Source organism: Musca vetustissima, unplaced genomic scaffold (genome assembly GCF_032173495.1).
Source record: "Musca vetustissima isolate MV318-11 ecotype Yass unplaced genomic scaffold, APGP_CSIRO_Mvet_v1 utg96534, whole genome shotgun sequence".
In the NCBI taxonomy this organism is placed as follows: domain Eukaryota; kingdom Metazoa; phylum Arthropoda; class Insecta; order Diptera; family Muscidae; genus Musca; species Musca vetustissima.
Genome location: NW_026886065.1, coordinates 1 through 22873, shown reverse-complemented (window position 1 = coordinate 22873; position 22873 = coordinate 1). Strand labels below are relative to the sequence as shown.

At 35.1% G+C, this 22873-nt stretch overlaps 2 protein-coding genes and 1 pseudogene across 2 annotated transcripts; 2 read left to right on the top strand and 1 right to left on the bottom strand.

The window, feature by feature from the left end:
• Nucleotides 1-1233: 1233 nt before the first annotated feature.
• LOC133333571 (glucose dehydrogenase [FAD, quinone]-like) lies at nucleotides 1234-3105 on the bottom strand. Its single transcript, XM_061541880.1, has one exon. It carries the CDS (start codon nucleotides 3103-3105, stop codon nucleotides 1234-1236), a length of 1872 nt encoding a protein of 623 aa, XP_061397864.1.
• A 15806-nt stretch (nucleotides 3106-18911) lies between these two features.
• Nucleotides 18912-20774, top strand: LOC133333570 (glucose dehydrogenase [FAD, quinone]-like). The gene has a single exon (XM_061541879.1). The coding sequence runs from the start codon at nucleotides 18912-18914 to the stop codon at nucleotides 20772-20774; it is 1863 nt and encodes a 620-aa protein (XP_061397863.1).
• Nucleotides 20775-21137: 363 nt separating this feature from the next.
• On the top strand, nucleotides 21138-22866 carry LOC133333569 (glucose dehydrogenase [FAD, quinone]-like; annotated as a pseudogene).
• The last annotated feature ends 7 nt before the right edge of the window (nucleotides 22867-22873 follow it).

The window sequence follows — 22873 nt, the reverse complement described above, 5'->3', positions numbered from 1 at the left end:
AAATTATCGATAATAAGTTTTCCATGTAGAAAAATTATCGATATTAATTTCATATTATCGATAACAGTTTTTGGGTATCAAAAATTATTGATAATAAATGTTTCGTAGAGAAAAATTATCGATAATAATTTTTCCATATAATAATTATTTTTCCATATAATTATCGATAAAAAGTTTTCCGTATAGAAAAATTATCGATATAAATTTTTTGTGCAAATATAAATTATCGACAATTTTTTTTTTGCATTGAAAATTGTCGATAATAATATTTTTGCATAGAAAAATTATCGATAATAACATTTTTGAATGGAAAAATTATCGATAATAATGTTTCTGTAAAGAAAAAGTATCGATCATAATGTTTCTGTAAAGAAAAAGTATCGATAATAATTTTTCTGTAAAGAAAAAGTATCGATAATGATTTTTCTGTAAAGAAAAAGTATCGATAATAATTTCTCTGTAAAGAAAAAGTATCGATAATAATTTTTCTGTAAAGAAAAAGTATTGATAATAATTTTTCTAGAAAGAAAAATCATCGATATTAATTTCAAATTATCGGTTTTACCGGATAGAAAAATATCGATTATAATTTTTTATCGATATAATATTTTTTTGGTATAGAAAAATTATCGATAATAATTTTTGGGTACAAAAAAATTATCGATATTTATTTTTCCTTATTATAGTTTTTCTGTAAGTAAAAATTATCGATAATAATTTTTCTTTAAAGAAAAAAAAATATTTTGCAAAAAAAAATATTTTGCAAAAACAAAATACAAATGGTATCCCAAATAACCCGCCAAACACTACTAAAAAAAATAAATAAAATATTTTGTATCCAAAACATGTGGATAATAATTTTCTGTATAAAAAAAAATTATCGACAATCTTCTTCCGTAAAGGAAAATTTACACAAAAAAACAGAATAAAACTATCGATAATAATTTTTCAGTATGAACGCAATTATCGATAATAATTTTTCTGCATAGAAAACTAATCGATAAAACTTTTTCCGTTTATATTTTTTTAGAATCGAAAAATTGTCGATAGTTATTTGTCTGCATCAGAAAATTATCGAAATCGATACAACTGTTATCGATAATTTTTTTGTTATCGAAAATTACAAAAAATTCGATTCTTCCTTTTTATCGCTTTATTTCACAATTTTCCAAATAAATATTAATTTAAAAAATAACAATTTACAAAATAGCTTTCTTCCTCCCCCAAAAGCTTTTAAAGCTTTCCATAATCCTCCTTAATCATATCCGCTGCCTTTTCTGCAATCATAAATATCGGACCATTTGGATGTCCTGCCACCAATTTGGGCATAATACTGGCATCTACCACGCGCAACTTCTTAATGCCATGGACCCTCAAGCGAGGATCTACAACAGCTTCTGGATCGGAATGTGGTCCCATTTTCGCCGTACCCGATTGATGATAAATGGTAAAGGTCAACTGGCGTATATAACACTGTAAATAATCTCTCGAAGTAATATCCGGATATTGTTGGCAACTGGGCAGATGGGCCTCCAAGAGGGTGGCATTTATTTTCCTCATTGCAGGTTCGTCCAGTAAATGTATGATTTTCTGCAGCCCCTTTACCAAAACATCCATATCATAGGGATCTTGGAGGTAGTTGGGATAAATCAAAGGATGCTGAGCGGGATCCTTACTCCTTAGAATAATTCTCCCCTTACTACGAGCCTGCAGCAACATGGCAAAGATGAGGAAAACACTTTTATCCTTTTCCACCACCTCATCGTAGAGGGCATGCAGCACATCCGAACGTATCCCAATGGCCGAGGCAAGGAAAACATTTTCATGAAAAGCCCCTGGGGTTGTAAATAACTCCAATTCTGGCCAACCATCGGGATCTTGAGGATTTTGCAAATCATAAAAGGCAATGGCCTCCACGGCTCCGGGCAGGGACAGCATACTATTCCGGGTATCCATTTTCACAATTTCATCGATGTCGAAGAAATCTCCCACGGTAAGAGTGGTTTCATTGGTGACAATATTCAGCGCCGGCGCTATATGATCTTGGAGGTTGTAACCCACAGCCAAATTTGCCACAGGTTCAATGCCCACTTCTTTTAAATGTTTTGCGGGGCCAACTCCCGATAACATCAGCAATTGTGGGGTATTTATGGCTCCCGCCGATAATATCACCTCCATGCGGGCCCTTACCTCAAACGATTGGCCATTCGACTCGAAGAGCACCCCATAAGCCTTCTTTGTCTTCGAGTCAATCAACACCTTTGTGACCGTGGCAAATTTCTTGATATGTAAATTGGGACGCTTCCCCTTGATCGGATACAAATATGCCCGATTGGCACTCCAACGTATCGACTGATCTGTGGTGGTCTGAATGTAGGAAACTCCAACCTGTCGCCGGCCATTGTAGTCCACATAATCACTACCATTTTGCATGGCAGCCAACACGAATGCTTTGCTAACCTCCGAACGCCACTGGGCATAGGACACCTTGACGGGACCATTACGGCCCACATATTCCTCATCGGCGTTGGGTACCAAAGAACCTTCGAGTTTCTTGAAGTAGGGCAAGACATCCTCATAACTCCAGCCCTCATTGCCCATCTCGGCCCAGGTATCATAATCACGACGATTGCCACGGGTGTAAATCATATAATTCAGCACCGATGATCCTCCCATGACCTTGCCGCGTGGGAAATTACAACGTTTGTCCTTTAGACCCAGACAAAATTTATTCGATGGCTGGGTACGATAGGCCCAATTGATGTCAAAGTTGGCCTGTAACATATTGGCCACAACAGGAATATCCATCGGCCAGACCTCAGGACCACCAGCCTCCAGCAGCAACACCTTCCAGCTGGGCACCTCAGACAGCCTAGCCGCCAAAGTACATCCCGCCGTACCAGCTCCCACAATAACAAAATCGTAATTTTTCAAAATCTTCACATTATTATCGCTGTACTCGAGATTCGACATATTCATGCCCTCGCGGAAACGATCGAGGACAAAAGAGAAAAATGTGCTGACCTGCTGTTGGCCATTGACGTGCCGTAGAATCAGCGGGAAGACAAGAAAAACCGTCGCGAGAATTATATGACGACCGTACATTATTACCGATGGGAGTTCAAACTACGACTAGAGGTGATCGGTGATTACAAGAAGCCATCCACAACACTTTCCTAATGAAAGTGAGAGTTCGGCGAAGAGGTGACTAAGTGAAAGAGACTAAGTGAAAAAAGATGAAAAATAAATAAAAATTCGACTAAAAAAAATATTGGAAAAAATTCCTAGAATTATAAAGAAAAAATAATCGATAATTTATAGATAAAAAATAATCGATAATTTATCGATAAAAAATAATCGATAATTTATCGATTAAAACATAATCGATTATTTATCGATTAAAACATAATCGATAATTTATCGAATAAAAAAATTCGATAATTTATCGAAAAAAATATCGATAATTTTTCGATACAGAAACATTTTTATCGGTAATTTTCGATACAGAAAAATTATTATCGATAATTTTTTGATACAGATATTATCGATAATTTTTTGATACAGAAAAGTTATTATCGCTAATTTTTCAATACAGAAAAATTAATATCGATACATTTTCGATACAGAAAAATTATTATCGATAATTTTTCCATACAGAAAAATTATTATCGATAATTTTTCGATACAGAAAAATTATTATCGATAATTTTTCGATACAGAAAAATTATTATCCATAATTTTTCGATACAGAAAAATTATTATCGATCATTTTTCGATACAAAAAAACTATTATCGTAAATTTTTCGATACAGAAAAATTATTATCGATAAGTTCTCGATACAGAAAAATTATTATCGATAATTTCTCGATACAGAAAAATTATTATCCGTAGTTTTCGATACAGAAAAATTTTTATCGATAGTTTTTCGATACAGAAAAATTTTTATCGATAATTTTTCGATACAGAAAAATTATTATCGATAATTTTCGATACAGAAAAATATGGATAATAATTTTCGATACAGAAAAATAATTATCGCTAATTTTTCAATACAGAAAAATTATTATCGATAATTTTTCGATACAGAAAAATTATTATCGATAATTTTTCGATACAGAAAAATTATTATCGATAATTTTTCGATACAGAAAAATTATTATCGATAATTTTTCTATACAGAAAAAATATTATAGATATATTTTTGTTACAGAAAAATTATTATTGATAATTTTTGTTACAGAAGAATTATTGTCGATAATTTTGCTATACAAAAAATTATTATCGATAATTTTTCTATACGGAAAAATTATTATCGATTATTTTTCGATACAGAAAATTTTTATCGATAATTTTTCCATGCAGAAAAATTATTATCCATCATTTTTCGAAAAAGTAAAAAAAATATTATCGATAATTTTTCTATACAGAAAAATTATAATCGATAATTTTTCGATACAGAAAAATTATTATCGGTAACTTTCGATACAGAAAAATTATTATCGATCATTTTTCGATACAAAAAAACTATTATCGTTAATATTTCGGTACAGAAAATATATTATCGATAATTTTTCCATACTGAAAAATTATTATCGATAAAATTATATCGAAAAATGGCAATCGATATTTTATTCTGTACGAAAAATTATTATTTTCTAAACAAAAAACTTGTTATCGGTAATTATTTATTACGAAAAAATTATTATCGACAATTTTTCGATACGAAAAAATTATAATCGATATTTTTTATACTGAAAAATTATTATCGATAACTTTTCTATACGCAAAAAATGTTATCGATAATTTTCCGAAGTCTACACAAGGCGTGGATTTTTTAAATAATTTTTCCGATACCTACACAAGGCATGGATTTTTAAATATTTTTTTCCAAAGTCTACACAAGGCGTGGATTTTTTAAATATTTATTTCCCAAGTCTACACAAGGCGTGGATTCTTTAAATAATTTTTCCGAAGTCTACACAAGGCGTGGATTTTTTAAATAATTTTTTTTGGAGTCTTCACAAGGCGTGGATTTTTTAAATAATTTTTTTTGGAGTCTTCACAAGGCGTGGATTTTTAAAATAATTTTTTTCGAAGCCTACACAAGGCGTGGATTATTTAAATAATTTTTTTTATTCTTTCTTATAAAAGTGACTTAGTCTCTTTTGTGTTGTATGACACCCATAGCAAATTTTTCTGTTGAATAATTCATATACATAACCATTAGGCCAAATTCCCTTTTTTTCGGTGATCATTATAATAACTGACACAAGTTAAAGCTTTTGTGTTGTTGTTGTTGCTGTTGTCATTATTATTTGTTAACTTGTAAATGCTACAACAAATAACGTTCCGAAAAATTAAAAAAAAAATCATTTGTCATCATCCAAAACAGCTTCTGCTGTTTTTGGGTGAAATAGTTTCACGGCAAAATTGCGGACACCGACAAACGATTATGAAAGAAGATCAATGAGGGATGACATGGTGAAAAGATGAAGAAGACGAAGAAGTGTGTAGTCACCATAATGGGATGGACGGTGGGGAGACAGCTGAGATAATAGGGCCAAATTAAATGTTGATAAATTTTCTCTTTGTGCAATAATTCATTCAAAATTGGATATTTTTTATTTTGATTATTTTTATTTTTTTTTCTTTTTCTAAAATGGTCGATTTTTTTCGGAATGACTGTGGCAAAAATTTTTAATTTTTGGGTCAGTTGCCTAATTTGGCAATGGGGAAGATTCGAGAAATACAAAATTGAGGAATATTTGTCAAAAAGGGAATTAACTTCTCAGGGTCTCAGATGGTATTTTCAATATTAAATTTTATTTAACTTCGAAGAAAATCGTTCTATAGATCCCACCTGAGTTCCCTGTTACCAGCTTACGAAGTTCTTTGTTCGCCCTTCCATTTTTTATAATTATTTGTATTTTTCTTCCTCCCTTTATAAGCATGCCCATAATTCTTGGTAATTAATTTCCGATTTCAGACATATCGTGATATGTCAATTGTTTAATAATTAAAAAATTAAGCATCGATTGGGCACACACAACACCTACCCCCACCCTGTTCGTTACCTAAATTGGTCACGATCAAAAGATTATTAATCTTGCAAGTTCCCCACAAACCGGCAGACAGACAAGCGGCGCTAATTGTAAATAACTTCCTAAACAAAGTAAAAATACAAAAAACCACAACAACACAAAATAAATAAATAAATAAACAAGTGGTCCAAATCGAAAACAAACGCAGGTCAGGGGAAATAACAAATACACTAAAATTAAAAAAAAAAAAATCCATACCTTGTGGTAACTTCAGAAAAAAATTATTTAAAAAAGCCATGCCTTGTGTAGACTTGAAAAAATATTTTGTTGGATTTTTAAAAAATATTTTTTCAAGTCTACACAAGGCCTGAATTTTTAAAAATATTTTTAGAAGTCTTCACAAGGCGTGGACTTTTTAAATAATTTTTCCGAAGTCTACACAAGGCGTGGACTTTTTAAATATTTTTTCCGAAGTCTACACAAGGCTTGGACTTTTTAAATACTTTTTTTCCAAAGTCTACACAAGGCGTGGACTTTTTAAATAATTTTTTCCGAAGTCTACACAAGGCGTGGACTTTTTAAATAATTTTTTCCGAAGTCTACACAAGGCGTGGACTTTTTAAATAATTTTTTCCGAAGTCTACACAAGGCGTGGACTTTTTAAATATTTTTTCCGATGAAGCTATACGAGGAAGAATACTTGCAACTCCCCTATATGAAGAAGAATACCTGCAGCTATTCCATAGGAAAAAAAATACATGCAGCTCTTCCATAGGAAGGAGAATACCTACTGTTAACCTGTAGGAAGGAGATAACATCCAGCTCTCATATAGGAAGAAAAATACCTCGAGCATTCCTATAGGACGAAGAATACCTGCAGCTCTTCCACAGAAAGAAGAATACCTACAGCTCTCCTATAGGAAGAAGAATACGTGCATCTCTTCAACAGGAAGAAGACTACTGAAGCTCTTCCACTGGAAGAGGAATTCCTGCAACTCTTCCATAGTTGAGAAGAATACCTTCAGCTTGTCCACAGGATGAAGAATACCTGCAGCTCTTCCACAGTTAGAAGAATGCCTCCAACTCTCCTATAGGAAGAAGAATACGTGCAGCTCTTCCACAGGAAGAAGACTCCTGAAGCTCTTCCACAGGAAGAGGAATTTCTGCAGCTTTTTCAGAGGAAGAATAACACCTGCAGCTCTTGCTTAGGAAGAAGAATATCTGCAGATCTTCCGCAGGAAAAGGATACCTGCAGCTTTTCCGCAGTTTACCTATAGGAAGAATATTGCATGCAGCTCTCCTATAGGAGGAAGAATACCTCCAGCCCTCCTATGGGAAGAGGAACACCTGCAGCTCTTCCACAGGAAGAGGAATTCGCGCAGCTCTTTCAAAGGAACCATTATACCTGCAGCTCTGAATTCAGTACGCTGTCGCAAATTTCGTGCAAATCGAAGGATATATAGGGTCTTTGGTGCACCATTTGCATTAAATCGGACGAAAATATATGTGGGAGCTATATTTAAATCTGAACCGACTTTCACAAAACATAACACGCATCATTCTACTCTTAAATCAATACGCTGTGCCAAATTTCGTGCAAATCGAAAGCTATTTAGGGACTTTGGTGCACCATTTACCTAAAATCGGACGAAAATATATATAGGAGCTATATCTAAATCTGAACCGATTTTCACGAAACTTAACACATATCTTTCTAGACTTAATGCAGTTCGCTATACCAAATTTCGTGTAAATCGAAGGATACATAAGGACTTTGGTGAACCATTTACATAAAATCGGACGAAACTATATATGGGAGCTATATCTAAATCTGAACCGATTTTTCCCAATTTCAATAGGGTTCGTCTTTGGGCCAAATAAATTAGCTGTGCAAAATTTCATCCAATTCGAATCAAAAATGCGACCTGTACTTTGTTTACAATTTAACATGGACAGACAGACGGATGGACATGCATAAATCGACTTAAAATGTGATTCTACGCATATTCTCAAAAGGAACCATGTGGTGAAGGGTATAAAATCCACGTCTTTTGTAGACTTCAAAAACTATATTTAAAAAGATCCAAGTCTTGTGTAGACTTGAAAAAATATTTTTTTATAATCCACGCCTTGTGTAGACTTAAAAAAATATTTTAAAAAAAATCCACGCCTTGTGTAGATTTCAGAGAGTTGAAAAAATATTTTTTAAAAGATCCAATCCTTGTGTAGACTTCAAAGAGTTGAAAAAATATTTTTTAAAAGATCCACTCCTTGTGTAGACTTCAAAAAATAGTTTTTAAAAAAATCCACGCCTTGTGTAGACTTCAAAAAATATTTTTTTAAAGTTCCAATCCTTGTGTAGACTTCAAAAAAAGTTTTTAAAAAATCCACACCTTGTGTAGACTTTAAAGACTTAAAAAAATATTTTTAAAAAAATCCACGCCTTGTGTAGACTTGAAAAAATTTTTTTAAAAAAATCCACGCCTTGTGTAGACTTGAAAAAATGTTTTTTTTTTAAATCCACGCCTTGTTTAGAATTGAAAAAATATTTTTAAAAAAGATCCACGCCTTGTGTAGACTTCAAAGAGTTGAAAAACTTCACGCCTTGCGTAGACTTCAAAGGCTTGAAAAAACATTTTTTAAAAAAATCCACGCCTTGTGTAGACTTCAATAATCCACGCCTTGTGTAGACTTCAAAGATTTGGAAAAATATTTTTTAAAAAAAATCCACGCCTTGTGTAGACTTTAAAGACTTGAAAAAACAATTTTAAAAAAATTCACGCCTTGTGTAGACTTCAAAGACTTGAAAAATAGTTTTTAAAAACAAAATCCACACCTTGTGTAGACTTCAAAGACTTAAAAAAATATTTTAAAAAAAAAAATCCACGCCTTGTGTACACTTGAAAAAATGTTTTTTTTTTTAATTCACGGCTTGTGTAGACTTGAAAAAATATTTTTAAAAAAGATCCACGCCTTGTGTAGACTTCAAAGAGTTGAAAAAATTCACGCCTTGTGTAGACTTCAAAGACTTGAAAACATATTTTTTAAAAAAATCCACGCCTTGTGTAGACTTCAAAGAGTTGAAAAAATATTTTTTAAAAAAATCCACGCCCTGTGTAGACTTGAAAAAATATTTCTTAAAAAAATCCACGCCTTATTTAGACTAGAAAAAATATTTTTTAAAAAAAATACACTCCTTATTTAGACTAAAAATATATTTTTAAAAAAATCGCGCCTTGTTTAGACTTCAAAATTTTTTTTTTAAAAAAGCCGCGCCTTGTGTGGACTCAAAAAAAATATTTTTTTAAGTGACAAAATCCAATTCTATTTCTTTTTTTTTTTTTTTGTTGCCAATTACTAACTGTGCCGTATCTTAACCTCTCAGTCATTGCTCTTATGAGTGTGTGTGTGTGTGTGTGTCTGTATGTGTGACGTCTGCTGCGTTGGTGTTGAAATGTCATTAAACTATTTGAAATTGACCAAAACAAATTGAATGGATTTTCGACAATGAAATCCAAATCCAAACATTGTTATAAATATTTATATAAGAATACAACAATAACAACAATACTAAATAGAATAATATCCAACATTTTGTTGTTGCTGTTATCATGTTGTGCATACAAGTTGTCGGATAATTTTATGTTGGAGGCGACGATGAGTAAGTCTTGAATTGATTGATCGAATGACCACAGAAGAGGCGATGTCTTCTAATAACCGGTCAAGTAGATTCGTAGAAAAAAAATATTAAAAAAAATAATATCAAAACATTATTTAACAAAAAAAAAAAAAAAATACTCTTATGTCTTTTTGTAAACTTAATTAGACAAGGAAGTTTTTTTTTGCTAATGTTTTTTTTTATCACTCAGCAACATTATTGTTGTTGTGTAGTGTTTTGTTGTACAAAATTCCAAATAATCAGAATCAGAAGCTAATTTTTGTTGAGACTCAAAAAACAAATTATGATTGTGCAGTTTTTGTTTTGTTGGTAGTTGAAAATTAATTTGAAATACACACAAATACTTAAAAAAATATTTTTAATAATTTTTTGAAAATTTTTTTCTGAAGCTACCACAAGGCGTGGATTTTTTAAATAATTTTTGATACCCTTCACCACACTGTGGTACAGGGTATTATGCCTTTGTGCATATGTTTGTAACAGGCAAAAGGAATCGAGATAGAGCCATGGTTCCTTTTGAGAATATGCATAGAATCACTTTCTGAGTCGATTTATGTATGTCCGTCCGTCAGTCTGTCTGTCGATGTTAAATTGTAAACAAAGTACAGGTCGCATTTATAATCGGAATTGGATGAAATTTGGCATAGATCACTTATTCGGCCCAAGGACGAACCCTATTGAAATTGGGAAAAATCGGTTCAGATTTAGATATAGCTCCCATATATATTTTCGTCCGATTTAATGTAAACGGTCCCTATATATCTTTCGATTTGCACGAAATTTGGCACAGCGTACTGAATTAAGCCTAAAATGATGTGTGTTAAGTTTCGGGAAAATCGGTACAGATTTAGATATAGCTCCCATATATATTTTCATCCGATTTAAGGTAAATGGTGCACCAAAGTCCCTATATATCCTTCGATTTGCACGAAATTTGGTACAGCGTAATGAATTAGGTCTAGAATGATGTGTGCAAAGTTTCGTTAAAATCGGTTCAGATTTGGATATAGCTCCCATATATATTTTCGTCCGATTTAAGGTAAATGGTGTACCAAATTCACTATAAATACTTCGATTTGCACGAAATTTGGCATAACATTCTGAATTAAGCCTAGAACAATGTGTGGTTAATTTCGTGAAAATCGGTTCAAATTTAGATAAAGCTCCCTTATATATTTTCATCCGATTTTAGGTAAATAGTGCACCAAAGTCCCTATATATCCTTCGATTTGCACGAAATTTGGCACAGCGTACTGAATTAAATCTAGAACGATGTGTGTTAAATTTCGTGAAAATCGGTTCAGATTTAGATATAGCTCCCATATATATTTTCGTCCGATTTTTTGTAAATGATGCACCAACGTTCCTATTTATCCTTCGATTTGCACGAAATTTGGCATAGCGTAATGAATTAGGTCTAGAATGATGTGTGTTAAATTTCGTGAAAATCGGTTCACATTTAGATATAGCTCCCATATATATTTTCGTCCAATTTTAGGTAAATAGTGCACCAAAGTCCCTATATATCCTTCGATATGCACGAAATTTGGCATAGCATTCTGAATTAAGCCTAGAAGGACGTGTGTTAAATTTCGTGAAAATCGGTTCAGATTAGGATATAGCTCCCATATATATTTTCGTCCGATTTTTTGTAAATGATGCACCAACGTTCCTATATATCCTTCGATTTGCACGAAATTTGGCACAGCGTACTGAATTAAGTCTAAAACGATGTGTGTTAAATTTCGTGAAAATCGGTTCAGATTTAGATATAGCTCCCATATATATTTTCATCCGATTTTAGGTAAATAGTGCACCAAAGTCCCTATATATCCTTCGATTTGCACGAAATTTGGCATAGCGTAATGAATTAGGTCTAGAATGATGTGTGTTAAATTTCGTGAAAATCGGTTCAGATTTAGATATAGCTCCCATATATAGTTTCGCCCGATTTCAGGTAAATTGTGCCCCAAATTCCCTGAAAATCATTAGATTTGCACGAATTGTGGCATAGCGTACTGAATTAAGAGTAGAATGACGTGTGCCTAAGTTTCGTGAAAATCGGTACAGATTTAGATATAGCTCCAACATATACAGTTTCGTCCGATGTTAACTAAATGGTGCACTTCAGATATAGATAAAGATTACATATGTAAGTTCGTTCGATTTCCTTCAAAGAGGCGACGTCTTTTAGGATACATATGTAGAATATACCCAAAGTGGTGAAGGGTATCATATAGGCGGCCCAGACCGACTTTACTACTTTCCTTACTGTTGTGTTGTGTTGTTTTTTTTTTTTTTTTTTTTTTTGAAGCTACCACAATTCGTGGATTTTTTAAATAATTTTTTTCTGAGGCTACCACAAGGCGTGGATCTTTTAAATATTTTTTTCTGAAGGTGGATTTTTTAAAAATGTTTTTTTTTTCACGTTTACAAAAGGCTTCAATTTTTTAAAAAAATACTATTATGTTATTTTTTTAAATATTACTTTACCCATTTTTTTTTCAAATAATAATCAATCACCGTATCCACAAATTATTATTACAAATAATAATTAAATTATATGCATGTTGGTTGTAACCTCATCATTGATTTTTATAATCGCTGGTTTTGGAGAGGTCATCATGACATAACAAATATATAGACACAAAAAATTACTAACTTCCATGTGATGGCAATAGAAAATTTGCCACGCTTTGCCACCATTCTGGTGGGGTTCTAAGGCACAATTACTTAACTCCACTCGGCTTCGAATCGACTTGCATGTCGTCATTCAAGCGTCGTCTTTGGACGTCGGCAGTCAAGGTAAACGTTAACAATGAACTCTTCGGACAGATTTGTGCAATAGAAGTGCAGCAACGAGTGGTCGAACAGTTTTACAAAGTTTTTGAGGTTAGATTTTACTGTGGCAAGTGGCAGGCAGGCAGCCAGTCAGTGTAACGGCAATAAAAGCTTGAGATGTTTGATAAGACGCACACACACACAAAATGTAAAGCTTTATTGGAGGGGCAGGGGCGCAGCATGAAATCAAATGATTTGGGGTAAGCCTGTCAACAACATCATGCAGCAATTTTGAAATGAAATGGAATTAAAAATTTAATTGAATTTAATTTGCGATCTCAATAGGTTTTCGAACTCCAACCACGCCCCTGTTCGCAGCATAACTAAATATTTTTTTCATTCATTCACTTGTTTCAATCGATTTTTTGGCGATTTTTTGTTATGGCATTTCTGGTGGTGGTTGTCTTTGACCGAGTTTCTGCATTTTGAACGTAATTGCAACTTCGACGATGTTGTTGTTGTCGTCGTCTTTTGGCCAAGTTACTATTTTTGGTTAGTAAATTTTGTTTTATGTGAAGTTATAAAATGTTTGCAGAATTAGATGGCAAAAATTGTCGGATATTTTGTTGCAGTTCTTGTGGTTGTTGTTGTAGTGGTGTCTTGAAATTACTTAATAAAGTTATTGACACTGGTACTTGAAAATCAAGTAATGTTGCAATAATTTTTTTGATAAAAGGGAAATCAAATTTTAAAGGAAAAAAATTTCAAAGCAACATGGGCATAGAATATTAAAAGAAAATATTAAAACAAAAAACTCTATATTTAAAAAAAAAAAAATATTTCTTTAAGAGCTAAACAAGGAGCGGATTTTTATAGCCCCAAGAGCTTGTAGAGTTTAAAAAAAATCCCGATTTTTTAAAAAAAGTATATATTTTTCAAAGGGCTAAACAAGGAGCGGATTTTTATAGACTACACAACTATATTGTCAGGGTATTATAGCTTTGTGCAGCCCCAAGAGTTTGTAACGCCGCGAAATATTGGTCCTGGACCTACCTTAAGTATACCGATCGTCATATTCCGACTAGCTTAATCGATCTAGACATGTGTCTCCGTCCGTCCGTCTGTCCATTATGATGTGTAAACACGATACAGGCCACAGTTATGGACATCTTCATGAAATTTTGCATGTAGGATGGGTTCTGGCCAATTAAGACTCCTATTGTTTTTGGTTAAGATCGGTTAATATTTAGGGGATAAAATGGACCAACTAATTTATTTTTGTCTGATTTTCTGGTGCTTCCAGAGGCCACAATTATGGCCCAAACGCCGTGAATTTTTGCATAGAGAAGGGGATCCGGCCAAAGCATATGCATTCCATCGGTCAATATTCAGCGGGTCAAATGCAACCTTACTTTTGTGTGAAAATATACAAAAATCATATATTATTTAGCAACCCATTACCACACTAGAGGGAATTTTCCATAAGGATCCAGGCATGGTCAAGGACAATGCCTATAATTTTCGGTGATGATCACATAATAACATTGGGATGAAGTGGACCGAAAACTTAATCTTTTGTGTTTTTTCGAGTCGATCTACATGCCCAATTGAAAGCCGAACATCGCAACACAGCCGACGCTGAAGGGAATCTGGACAAGTAATTAGAAGGGCTGTACTGAATATTAGTAATATTTGTTGACCTCTAGTCGGCCAATAGTGTGAAACTATTGCGAAATATTGCCCAAGCTCAGAATATAGAACCACACAAAGTTTGATTTTCGTGGAAGTTATGCAAGGTATCGTATGGTCGGCACCGTCCGACTATACTGCTCCGCTCACTGGTTTAAAAAATATTTTTTGAAGTCTACACAGGCAAAAGGAAACGAGATAGACCCATAGTTCCTTTTGAGAATATGCATTAAATCACTTTCTGAGTCGATTTATGCATGTCCGTCCGTCTGTTGGTGTTAAATTGTAAATAAAGTACAGGTCGCATTTATAATCAGAATTGGATGAAATTTGGCACAGCTCATTTGTTTGGTCCAAGGACGAACCCTATTGAAATTGGAAAAAATCGATTCAGATTTAGATATAGCTCCCATATATATTTTCCTCCGATTTAATGTAAATGGTGCACCAAAGTCCCTATATATCTTTCGATTTGCACGAAATTTGCCATAGTGTACTGAACTGAGCCTGGAGTAGTTCGCGCCAAGTTTCGTGAAAATCCGTTCAGATTTAGATATAGCTCCCATATATATCTTCGTCCGATTTAATGTAAATGGTGCACCAAAGTCCCTATATATCTTTCGATTTGCACGAAATTTGGCATGGCGTACTGAATTGACTCTAGAATGTCGTGTGCCAAGTTTCCTGAAAATCGGTTCAGATTTAGATATAGCTCCCATATATATCTTCGTCCGATTTAATGTAAATGGTGAACCAAAGTCCCTATATATCATTCGATTTGCACGAAATTTGGCACGGCGTACTGCATTAGGTCTAGAGTGATGTGTGTTAAGTTTCCTGAAAATCGGTTCAGATTTAGATATAGCTCCCATATATATTTTCGTCTGATTTAAGGTAAATGGGGCATCAAAGTCCCTATATATCTTTCAATTTGCACGAAATTTGGCATAGGATACTGAATTGAGTCTAGTATGACCTGTGCCAAGTTTCGAGAAAATCGGATCAGACTTATATACAGGTCCCATATATATTTTCCTCCGATTTAATGTAAATGGAGCTGAAAAGACCATATATATCTTTCGATTGGATAAAGATCGCATATTTCAATTCGGATACATATGTATAATATACCCAAAGTGGTGAAGGGTATCATATAGTCGGCCCAGTCCGACTTTACTACTTTCCTTACTGGTTTAATTAATATGTTTGTGGAGTAATACATATTAATGTGCCATCGAAAAAAAAATATTCCATTCTCAGTCGGCTTGAAGAAAACGAAGCATGTTACTTCATTCCTCAAACAAAACAAGAAAACTACCGCAATTATTGCGAAGATTTTATTATTTCAGGCACGTGTCAAAAGTGTGCAAATTTATGTGCCGATTTTTTTAAGTTGAAATAAAATAAAATTTGAAAATTAAATGCACACACCCAAAAAATAAAATGCAAAAAACACAAAGATCTAATGAATATTTAAAGATTAAAGATCTATGTAGAATCCCATAGAAATTGGGAGTAGCTGTTTGGCAACCCGTTCATATAATCTCCAAACATGCTATGGGATTGTTTTTTTTTTTTTTTTAATATCAAACTTGTGGAATAACTAATGAAACGGTGATAATAAAATTCGCAAAAAGAAACCAAGACTTCCTATTAAAGAAAAAAAAAACAACAATTGAATAACTTTTGTGACAAAATCCGTCAGGCAGTGAATTGCCAAAAATTCTCATAAAACCAGTTGGGGCTCATAACAAAAAGAACACCTATTTAAAATTTGATCTTTAGATAAATCAAGTCTTTGTCTTCTCCTTTCTGTTGAGAAGAAAGAGATAAACCACTCACCTCATGCGGCTCATTAAATTTAACACAGCTGTCATAATATGTTTGCAATTTTGTTTTTTAAATAAACTTATAAATAATTGTAGCAGTCCGATCAATAATAATCTCAAGTGTAAATAATAATCCATAACAACAACAACAACAATAAATTGAAAAATAATAATTATTTTATGGTCTTTGGAATTAAGCAATCCATTATCTTGACGATAATTAAAATGAGCGATGCAGGTGGGCGGGGTATAATAATTATTCTAATACCAGAACATAAAGCAAAAAAAAAACATTTTTACAAAAAATATTTTTTAAAAAATCCACGCCTATGTTAGGCTACAAAAAATATTTTTTAAAAAATCCACGCCTATGTTAGGCTATAAAAAAATATTTTTTAAAAAAATCCACGCCTTTGTTGGGGTACAAAAAATATTTTTTAAAAAATCCACGCCCATGTTAGGCTACAAAAAATATATTTTTTTTTAATCCACGCCTATGTTAGGCTACAAAAAATATTTTTTAAAAAATCCACGCCTATGTTGGGGTACAAAAAATATTTTTTAAAAAAATCCACGCCTTTGTTGGGGTACAAAAAATATTTTTCTAAAAAATCCACGCCTATGTTGGGGTACAAAAAATATTTTTTTAAAAAATCCACGCCTATGTTAGGCCACAAAAAATATTTTTTAAAAAATCCACGCCTATGTTAGGCTACAAAAAATATTTTTTTAAAAAATCCACGCCTATGTTAGGCTATAAAAAATATTTTATAAAAAATCCACGCCTATGTTAGGCTACAAAAAATATTTTTTAAAAAATCCACGCCCATGTTAGGCTACAAAAAATATTTTTTTAAAAATCCACTCCTATGTTAGGCTACAAAAAATATTTTTTTTAATCCACGCCTATGTTAGGCTACAAAAAATATTTTTTTAAAATATCCACGCCTATGTTAGGCCACAAAAAAAACATTTAAAAAATCTACGCCCTTAAATAATTTTTTTTTAATAAATTCCGATTAATCGTACTAGACAATACGACTCTTAGATTCTCTCCCTGTCACGTCTCTCTATCACTCTCTCTCTCTCACATCTCTCTTTGAATTTAGTGACATAACCATAACAGAATGCATTCGAACGGAACGTTGAACGGTTTCCTGCATTGACATCTTTCGGTACAGTTGTTTTTGTTTTGAAGAGATCGTAAACTAAGGAACCGGTATTGAAATAAATTAATCAAGCGACAAAGATGCATTAATTAAATTTAAATTTATTTATAAAGTCATATAAAAACCCGGTAAGGAAAGTAGTAAAGTCGATCTGGGCCGACTGATATGACACCCTTCACCACGCTTTTTCCAAAGAACATTGACATGAAATTGAACGAAAGATATTTATGGACTTTGGCGCACCGTTTACCTGAAATCGGACGAAAATATATATGGAGGCTATATCTAAAACCGAACCGATTTTCACGAAACTTAACAGACATCATTCTAAACTTAATTCACTACGCTATGCCAAATTTCGTGCAAATCGAAAGATATATAGGGACTTTGGTACACCATTTACCTTAAATCGGACAAAAATATATATGGGAGCTATATCTAAATCTGAACCGATTTTCACGAAACTTATCACACATCATTCTAAACTTCATTCAGTACGCTGTGCAAAATTTCGTGCAAATCGAAAGATATTTAGGGACTTTGACGCACCATTTACCTTAAATCGGACGAAAATATATATGGGAGCTATATCTAAAACTGAACGGATTTTTACGAATCTTAGCACACATCATTCTAAACTTAATTCAGTACGCTACGCTAAATTTCGTGCAAATCGAAAGATATATAGGAACTTTGGTACACCATTTACCTTAAATCGGACGAAAATATATATGGGAGCTATATCTAAATTTGAACCGATTTTCACGAAACTTGTCACACATCATTCTAGACCTAATTCATTACGCTGTGCCAAATTTCGTGGAAATCGAAAGATATATAGAAACTTTGGTGCCTCATTTACCTTAAATCGGACGAAAATACATATGGGAGCTATATCTAAATCTGAACCGATTTTCACGAAACTTGGTACACGTCATTCTGGACCTAGTTCCGTACTCTATGCCAAATTTCGTGCATATCGAAATATATTTAGGGACTTTGGCGCACAATTTACCTTAAATCGGACGAAAATATATATGGGAGCTAAGTATAAATCTGACCCGATTTTCTCGAAACTTAGCACACATCATTATAGACTCAATTCAGAACGCTATGCCAAATTTCGTGCAAATCGAAAGATATATAGGGACTTTGGTGCCTCACTTGCCTTAAATCGGACGAAAATATATCGATATTGGACCGATTTTATATCGAAATTTGGACCGATTTTGAGGAAACTTGACACACATCGTTCTAGACCTAATTCATTACGCTGTGCCAATTTTCGTGGAAATCGAAAGAAATATATGAACACGTTGTAGGGTAACGAAGAAAAAATACCCTACAGGTATGGATTAAGAAAAACATTTTTTGAAGTTACGACAAGGCGTTGATTTTTTAAAAAAATATTTTTTTCTGAAGTTACGACAGACAAGGCGCGGATTTTTTAAAAAAATATTTGTTTGGTCATATGCCCCTAACCCAGTATACCCTCTTGGTGAATGTAGCGCCTTTAAACTAGCCCGCCAGAAAAAAGTAACACCTCTATGTAGAACCAGCTGTGGTTAGGAATAATTTTGTTCGCAAAAATTCGAGAAAACTTTGAACTTTAATTTATTCTCAAAACTGTACGGATAGAATATGGTTCTATGTCTAATAGCCCATCAGTCAGACTTCGAACGTTAAACGGAACGGGAAAAAATTTCGATTTGTTTTTCGAAAATGAAAATCTCCACAGGGGTACTGCTGCTACTCCTCGCTTTGTATCAGGGCAGCCTGATACGTGGCCAAAGTACAAATATCATACGCTATTTTCTACAATTCATAGCCCAAGGTCAGGCGGATGAGAATTTGGAGAATGCCGATAATAATAGCCCTCTCCTAAAGGAATATGATTTTATTGTGGTGGGTGCGGGAACGGCAGGCTGTACCCTGGCTGCCCGCCTTTCAGAAAATCCCCAATGGAAGGTATTGCTATTGGAAGCTGGTGGCCCCGAACTGCTCGTTATGGATTTTCCCGCAATAGCACAAATGCTGAAATTGAGTTCCGAAGTTAATTGGAAATATTATACCGTGCCCTCGGATAAGTTCTGTTTGGGTTTGTATAATAATAGCTGCCATTTCCCAAGGGGTAAAGTGATGGGAGGCTCTTCGGTTCTCAATGCCATGATGTATACCCGGGCAAATCGCCGCGATTATGACAGCTGGGCTGCCATGGGCAATGTGGGTTGGAGTTGGCCGGAGGTGTTGCCATATTTTAAGAAATTAGAGCATTCCTATGTTGAAGATGCCGATCCGCAGTTGGTGGGTCGTAATGGCCCCGTGAAGATTACCTATCCCCATCGACGTTCCAAAGTGGCAGAGGCATTTGTGGAGGCTGGTCAGGCCGATGGTATCCCAAAATGTGACTACAATGGCAAGCAGCAGATTTGCTATTCCTTTATACAGACAACGACAGATGGCCGGTATCGTTGGAGTTCGAATAGGGCCTATTTGTATCCCATTAAGGGGAAAAGACCGAATCTGCATATTCACAAATATTCTTTGGCCACAAAAATCCTCATAGACCCGAAGACACGCGCTGCCTATGGGGTGAGATTTGAATCAAGAGGACAAACTTTTGATGTGATGGCCCGCAAGGAGGTCATATCCTCGGCAGGGGCCATCAATACCCCACAGCTGTTGATGTTGTCGGGCATTGGGCCAGCCAAACATTTACGTCAGGTGGGCATTAAACCCATTGCCGATTTGGCGGTGGGCTTTAATTTACAGGACCATTTGGCCCCCTTCCTCACCTTTACCACAGATGCCGAGACCTTGAAACTGCAGAACTTCTTTGATGTCAGTGAGCTGCTACGTTTGGATACCCAAAATAGCACCCTTTCCATACCCGATGGAGTGGAGGCCATTGCCTTTTATGATCTCGATCACAACAATCGCCCGGATGGTTGGGCTGACATGGAATTCTTTATGATCAGCGGAGGTCTGCACACCAACCCGGCCACCGTGAGGGCCTTTAATATGCGACACGACATCTACAACTACATGTACGAAGATATCCTGAAAAAGGATCTGAACACCTTTATGATTTTCGTTATGAATCTGCGGCCGAAGAGTAAGGGCCGTATTATGCTGCGCAGTAAAGATCCGCATGAGCATCCATTGATTTATCCGAATTATTTCAAAGACCCCTACGATTTGGATATTTTGATAAGAGGTCTTCAGCGAGCCATAGGTCTGCTGCGCTATCCCTCAATGCGTAAAATTAACGCCCGGCTGCTGGATCGTCCCATTCCACAATGTCGAAAATATGGTGACATGGCATTGAGACCTTATTTGGAATGTTATCTGAGATATTTCACCTTTACGATTTATCATCAGGCCTGTACCGCCAAAATGGGACCTAGAAGTGATAAAACAGCTGTGGTGGATCCGCGTTTAAGAGTTCATGGTATTAAAAATTTAAGAGTGGCAGATGTTAGCATAATGCCAAATGTTATTGCGGGGCATCCGAATGGTCCGACATACATGATTGCCGAAAAGGCAGCGGACATGATTAAACAGGATCATGGTTATATTAGATAAGGTGTTCTTTTATGTAAATTGTAATTTAGGTTATAAGGAAAATAATAAATAAAATAAAAAAATAAAAAAAAAATCAGGAGCCATCTATGGCGGATTTTTTTAGAGGTGTGGATTTATTAAAAAACTTGGATTTTTTAAAAAATATTTTACCTTCTCTCAATGTAGGGAGAAAAATTAATTAATAATAATTTCAGCAATAAATCAAAACAGACCGAGGTTTATTGACCGCCAGAGAGCGACGGATCGGCTCAAATCGGCTTAAAACAATGCAGTAATCGTAGTAGCAATTGACCACTTAAACTATGTTGCGTATTGCAGTCGGCTACTCTAAGCGTTAGCGTTCACATTGCGGATTACAACAAAATGCTGATTTTTCAATTCATTACCCTGCTATTATTGGCTACCTTGCTGCCAGACAAAGTCCAAAGCCAATCGAAGCTACAACACAGCAATATCATAGAATTTATGCTGCAATTTCTGACCAAAGGCCAGAGGGATGAGAATCTGGAAAATAGCGACGAGAAGATTACCCTGCTCAAGGAATACGATTTCATTGTGGTGGGTGCAGGAACGGCAGGATGTGTAATGGCTGCCAGACTCTCAGAGAATCCTCAATGGAAGGTATTGCTCTTGGAAGCTGGAGGTCCGGAACTTTTGGTTATGGATGTGCCAATGTTTGTCCTTTTGCTACCACTAAATCAGGATATAACATGGCAGTATCGCAGCGAACCCTCCAGGGATTATTGTCTGGGTATGAAAGAGAATCGTTGTAATTTCCCACGGGGCAAGGTCATGGGTGGTTCATCGGTCATCAACTATATGTTATATACGAGAGGTAATCGTCGTGATTATGATCACTGGGCCGAGTTGGGTAATGAGGGATGGAGCTATCGGGATGTCTTGCCTTATTTTAAAAAGTTGGAAAATTCCACCGTACCTAATGCGGATGGGGATTATGTGGGCCATGAGGGTCCTGTCAAAGTTACCTATCATAAACGGCAATCACGCTTAGCTGAGGCCTTTGTCAATGCTGGGCCAGAGGATGGCATACCACAATGTGATTATAATGGCAAGAGGCAACGATGCCATTCCTACATACAAACCACCACAAATCAGGAAATTCGCTGGAGCTCCAATCGTGCCTATCTCTACCCACTGAAAGGGAAACGCCCCAATCTGCATATCAAGAAACGAGAAATTTGAATCAAATGGCCAATCATTTGAGGTACGTTCCCGCCTCGAAGTCATATCCTCGGCCGGAGCCATCAACACCCCCCAATTGTTAATGTTATCCGGGGTGGGACCCGGCAAACATTTGCGAGAACTGGGTATTGAACCCTTGGCGGATTTGGCCGTAGGCTTTAATCTACAAGATCACATTGCTCCCGCCCTGATCTTCCGCACCAATGAGTCGACAATAAAAACCCGGAATTTTTTTGAAGTTCAGGAATTTTTAAGACTCCCAAGTCGAGACAGCATGCTCTCTCTGCCAGGTGGTGTAGAGGCCATAGCATTTTATGATTTTGAAAATCCCTCTGAGCCGGATGGTTGGCCGGATTTGGAAATATTCTTAGCCAGTGGGGGTCTCCATACCAATCCCGTTGTGGTAAGAGATTTTGGTATACGCGAAAAAATCTATCATCAGCTCTATGATGATATTGTGCTCAAGAATGAAAATGTTTTCCTATTATTTCCCATGATCCTGCAGCCACGTAGCCGGGGACGTATTATGTTGAAGAGCAAGGACCCCAGACAATATCCTCTCATATATCCGAATTATTTTAAGGATCCCCACGATATGAATATCACCATTAGGGGGCTGCAGAAATGCCTGGAAATCACCAAACTTCCCTCGATGAGGAAAGTCAATGCCAGGGTTTTGGAGAAGCCTATACCTCAATGTAGGAAATATGGTGAGGTTACCTCTCGAGAATATTTGGAATGTTATGCAAGGCATTTTACCTTTACCATTTATCATCAATCGGGTACGGCGAAAATGGGTCCAAGCACGGATCGAACCGCAGTGGTGGATGCGAGATTGAGGGTTTATGGTATACGAAATTTAAGGGTGGTTGATGCCAGCATTATGCCCAAAATTG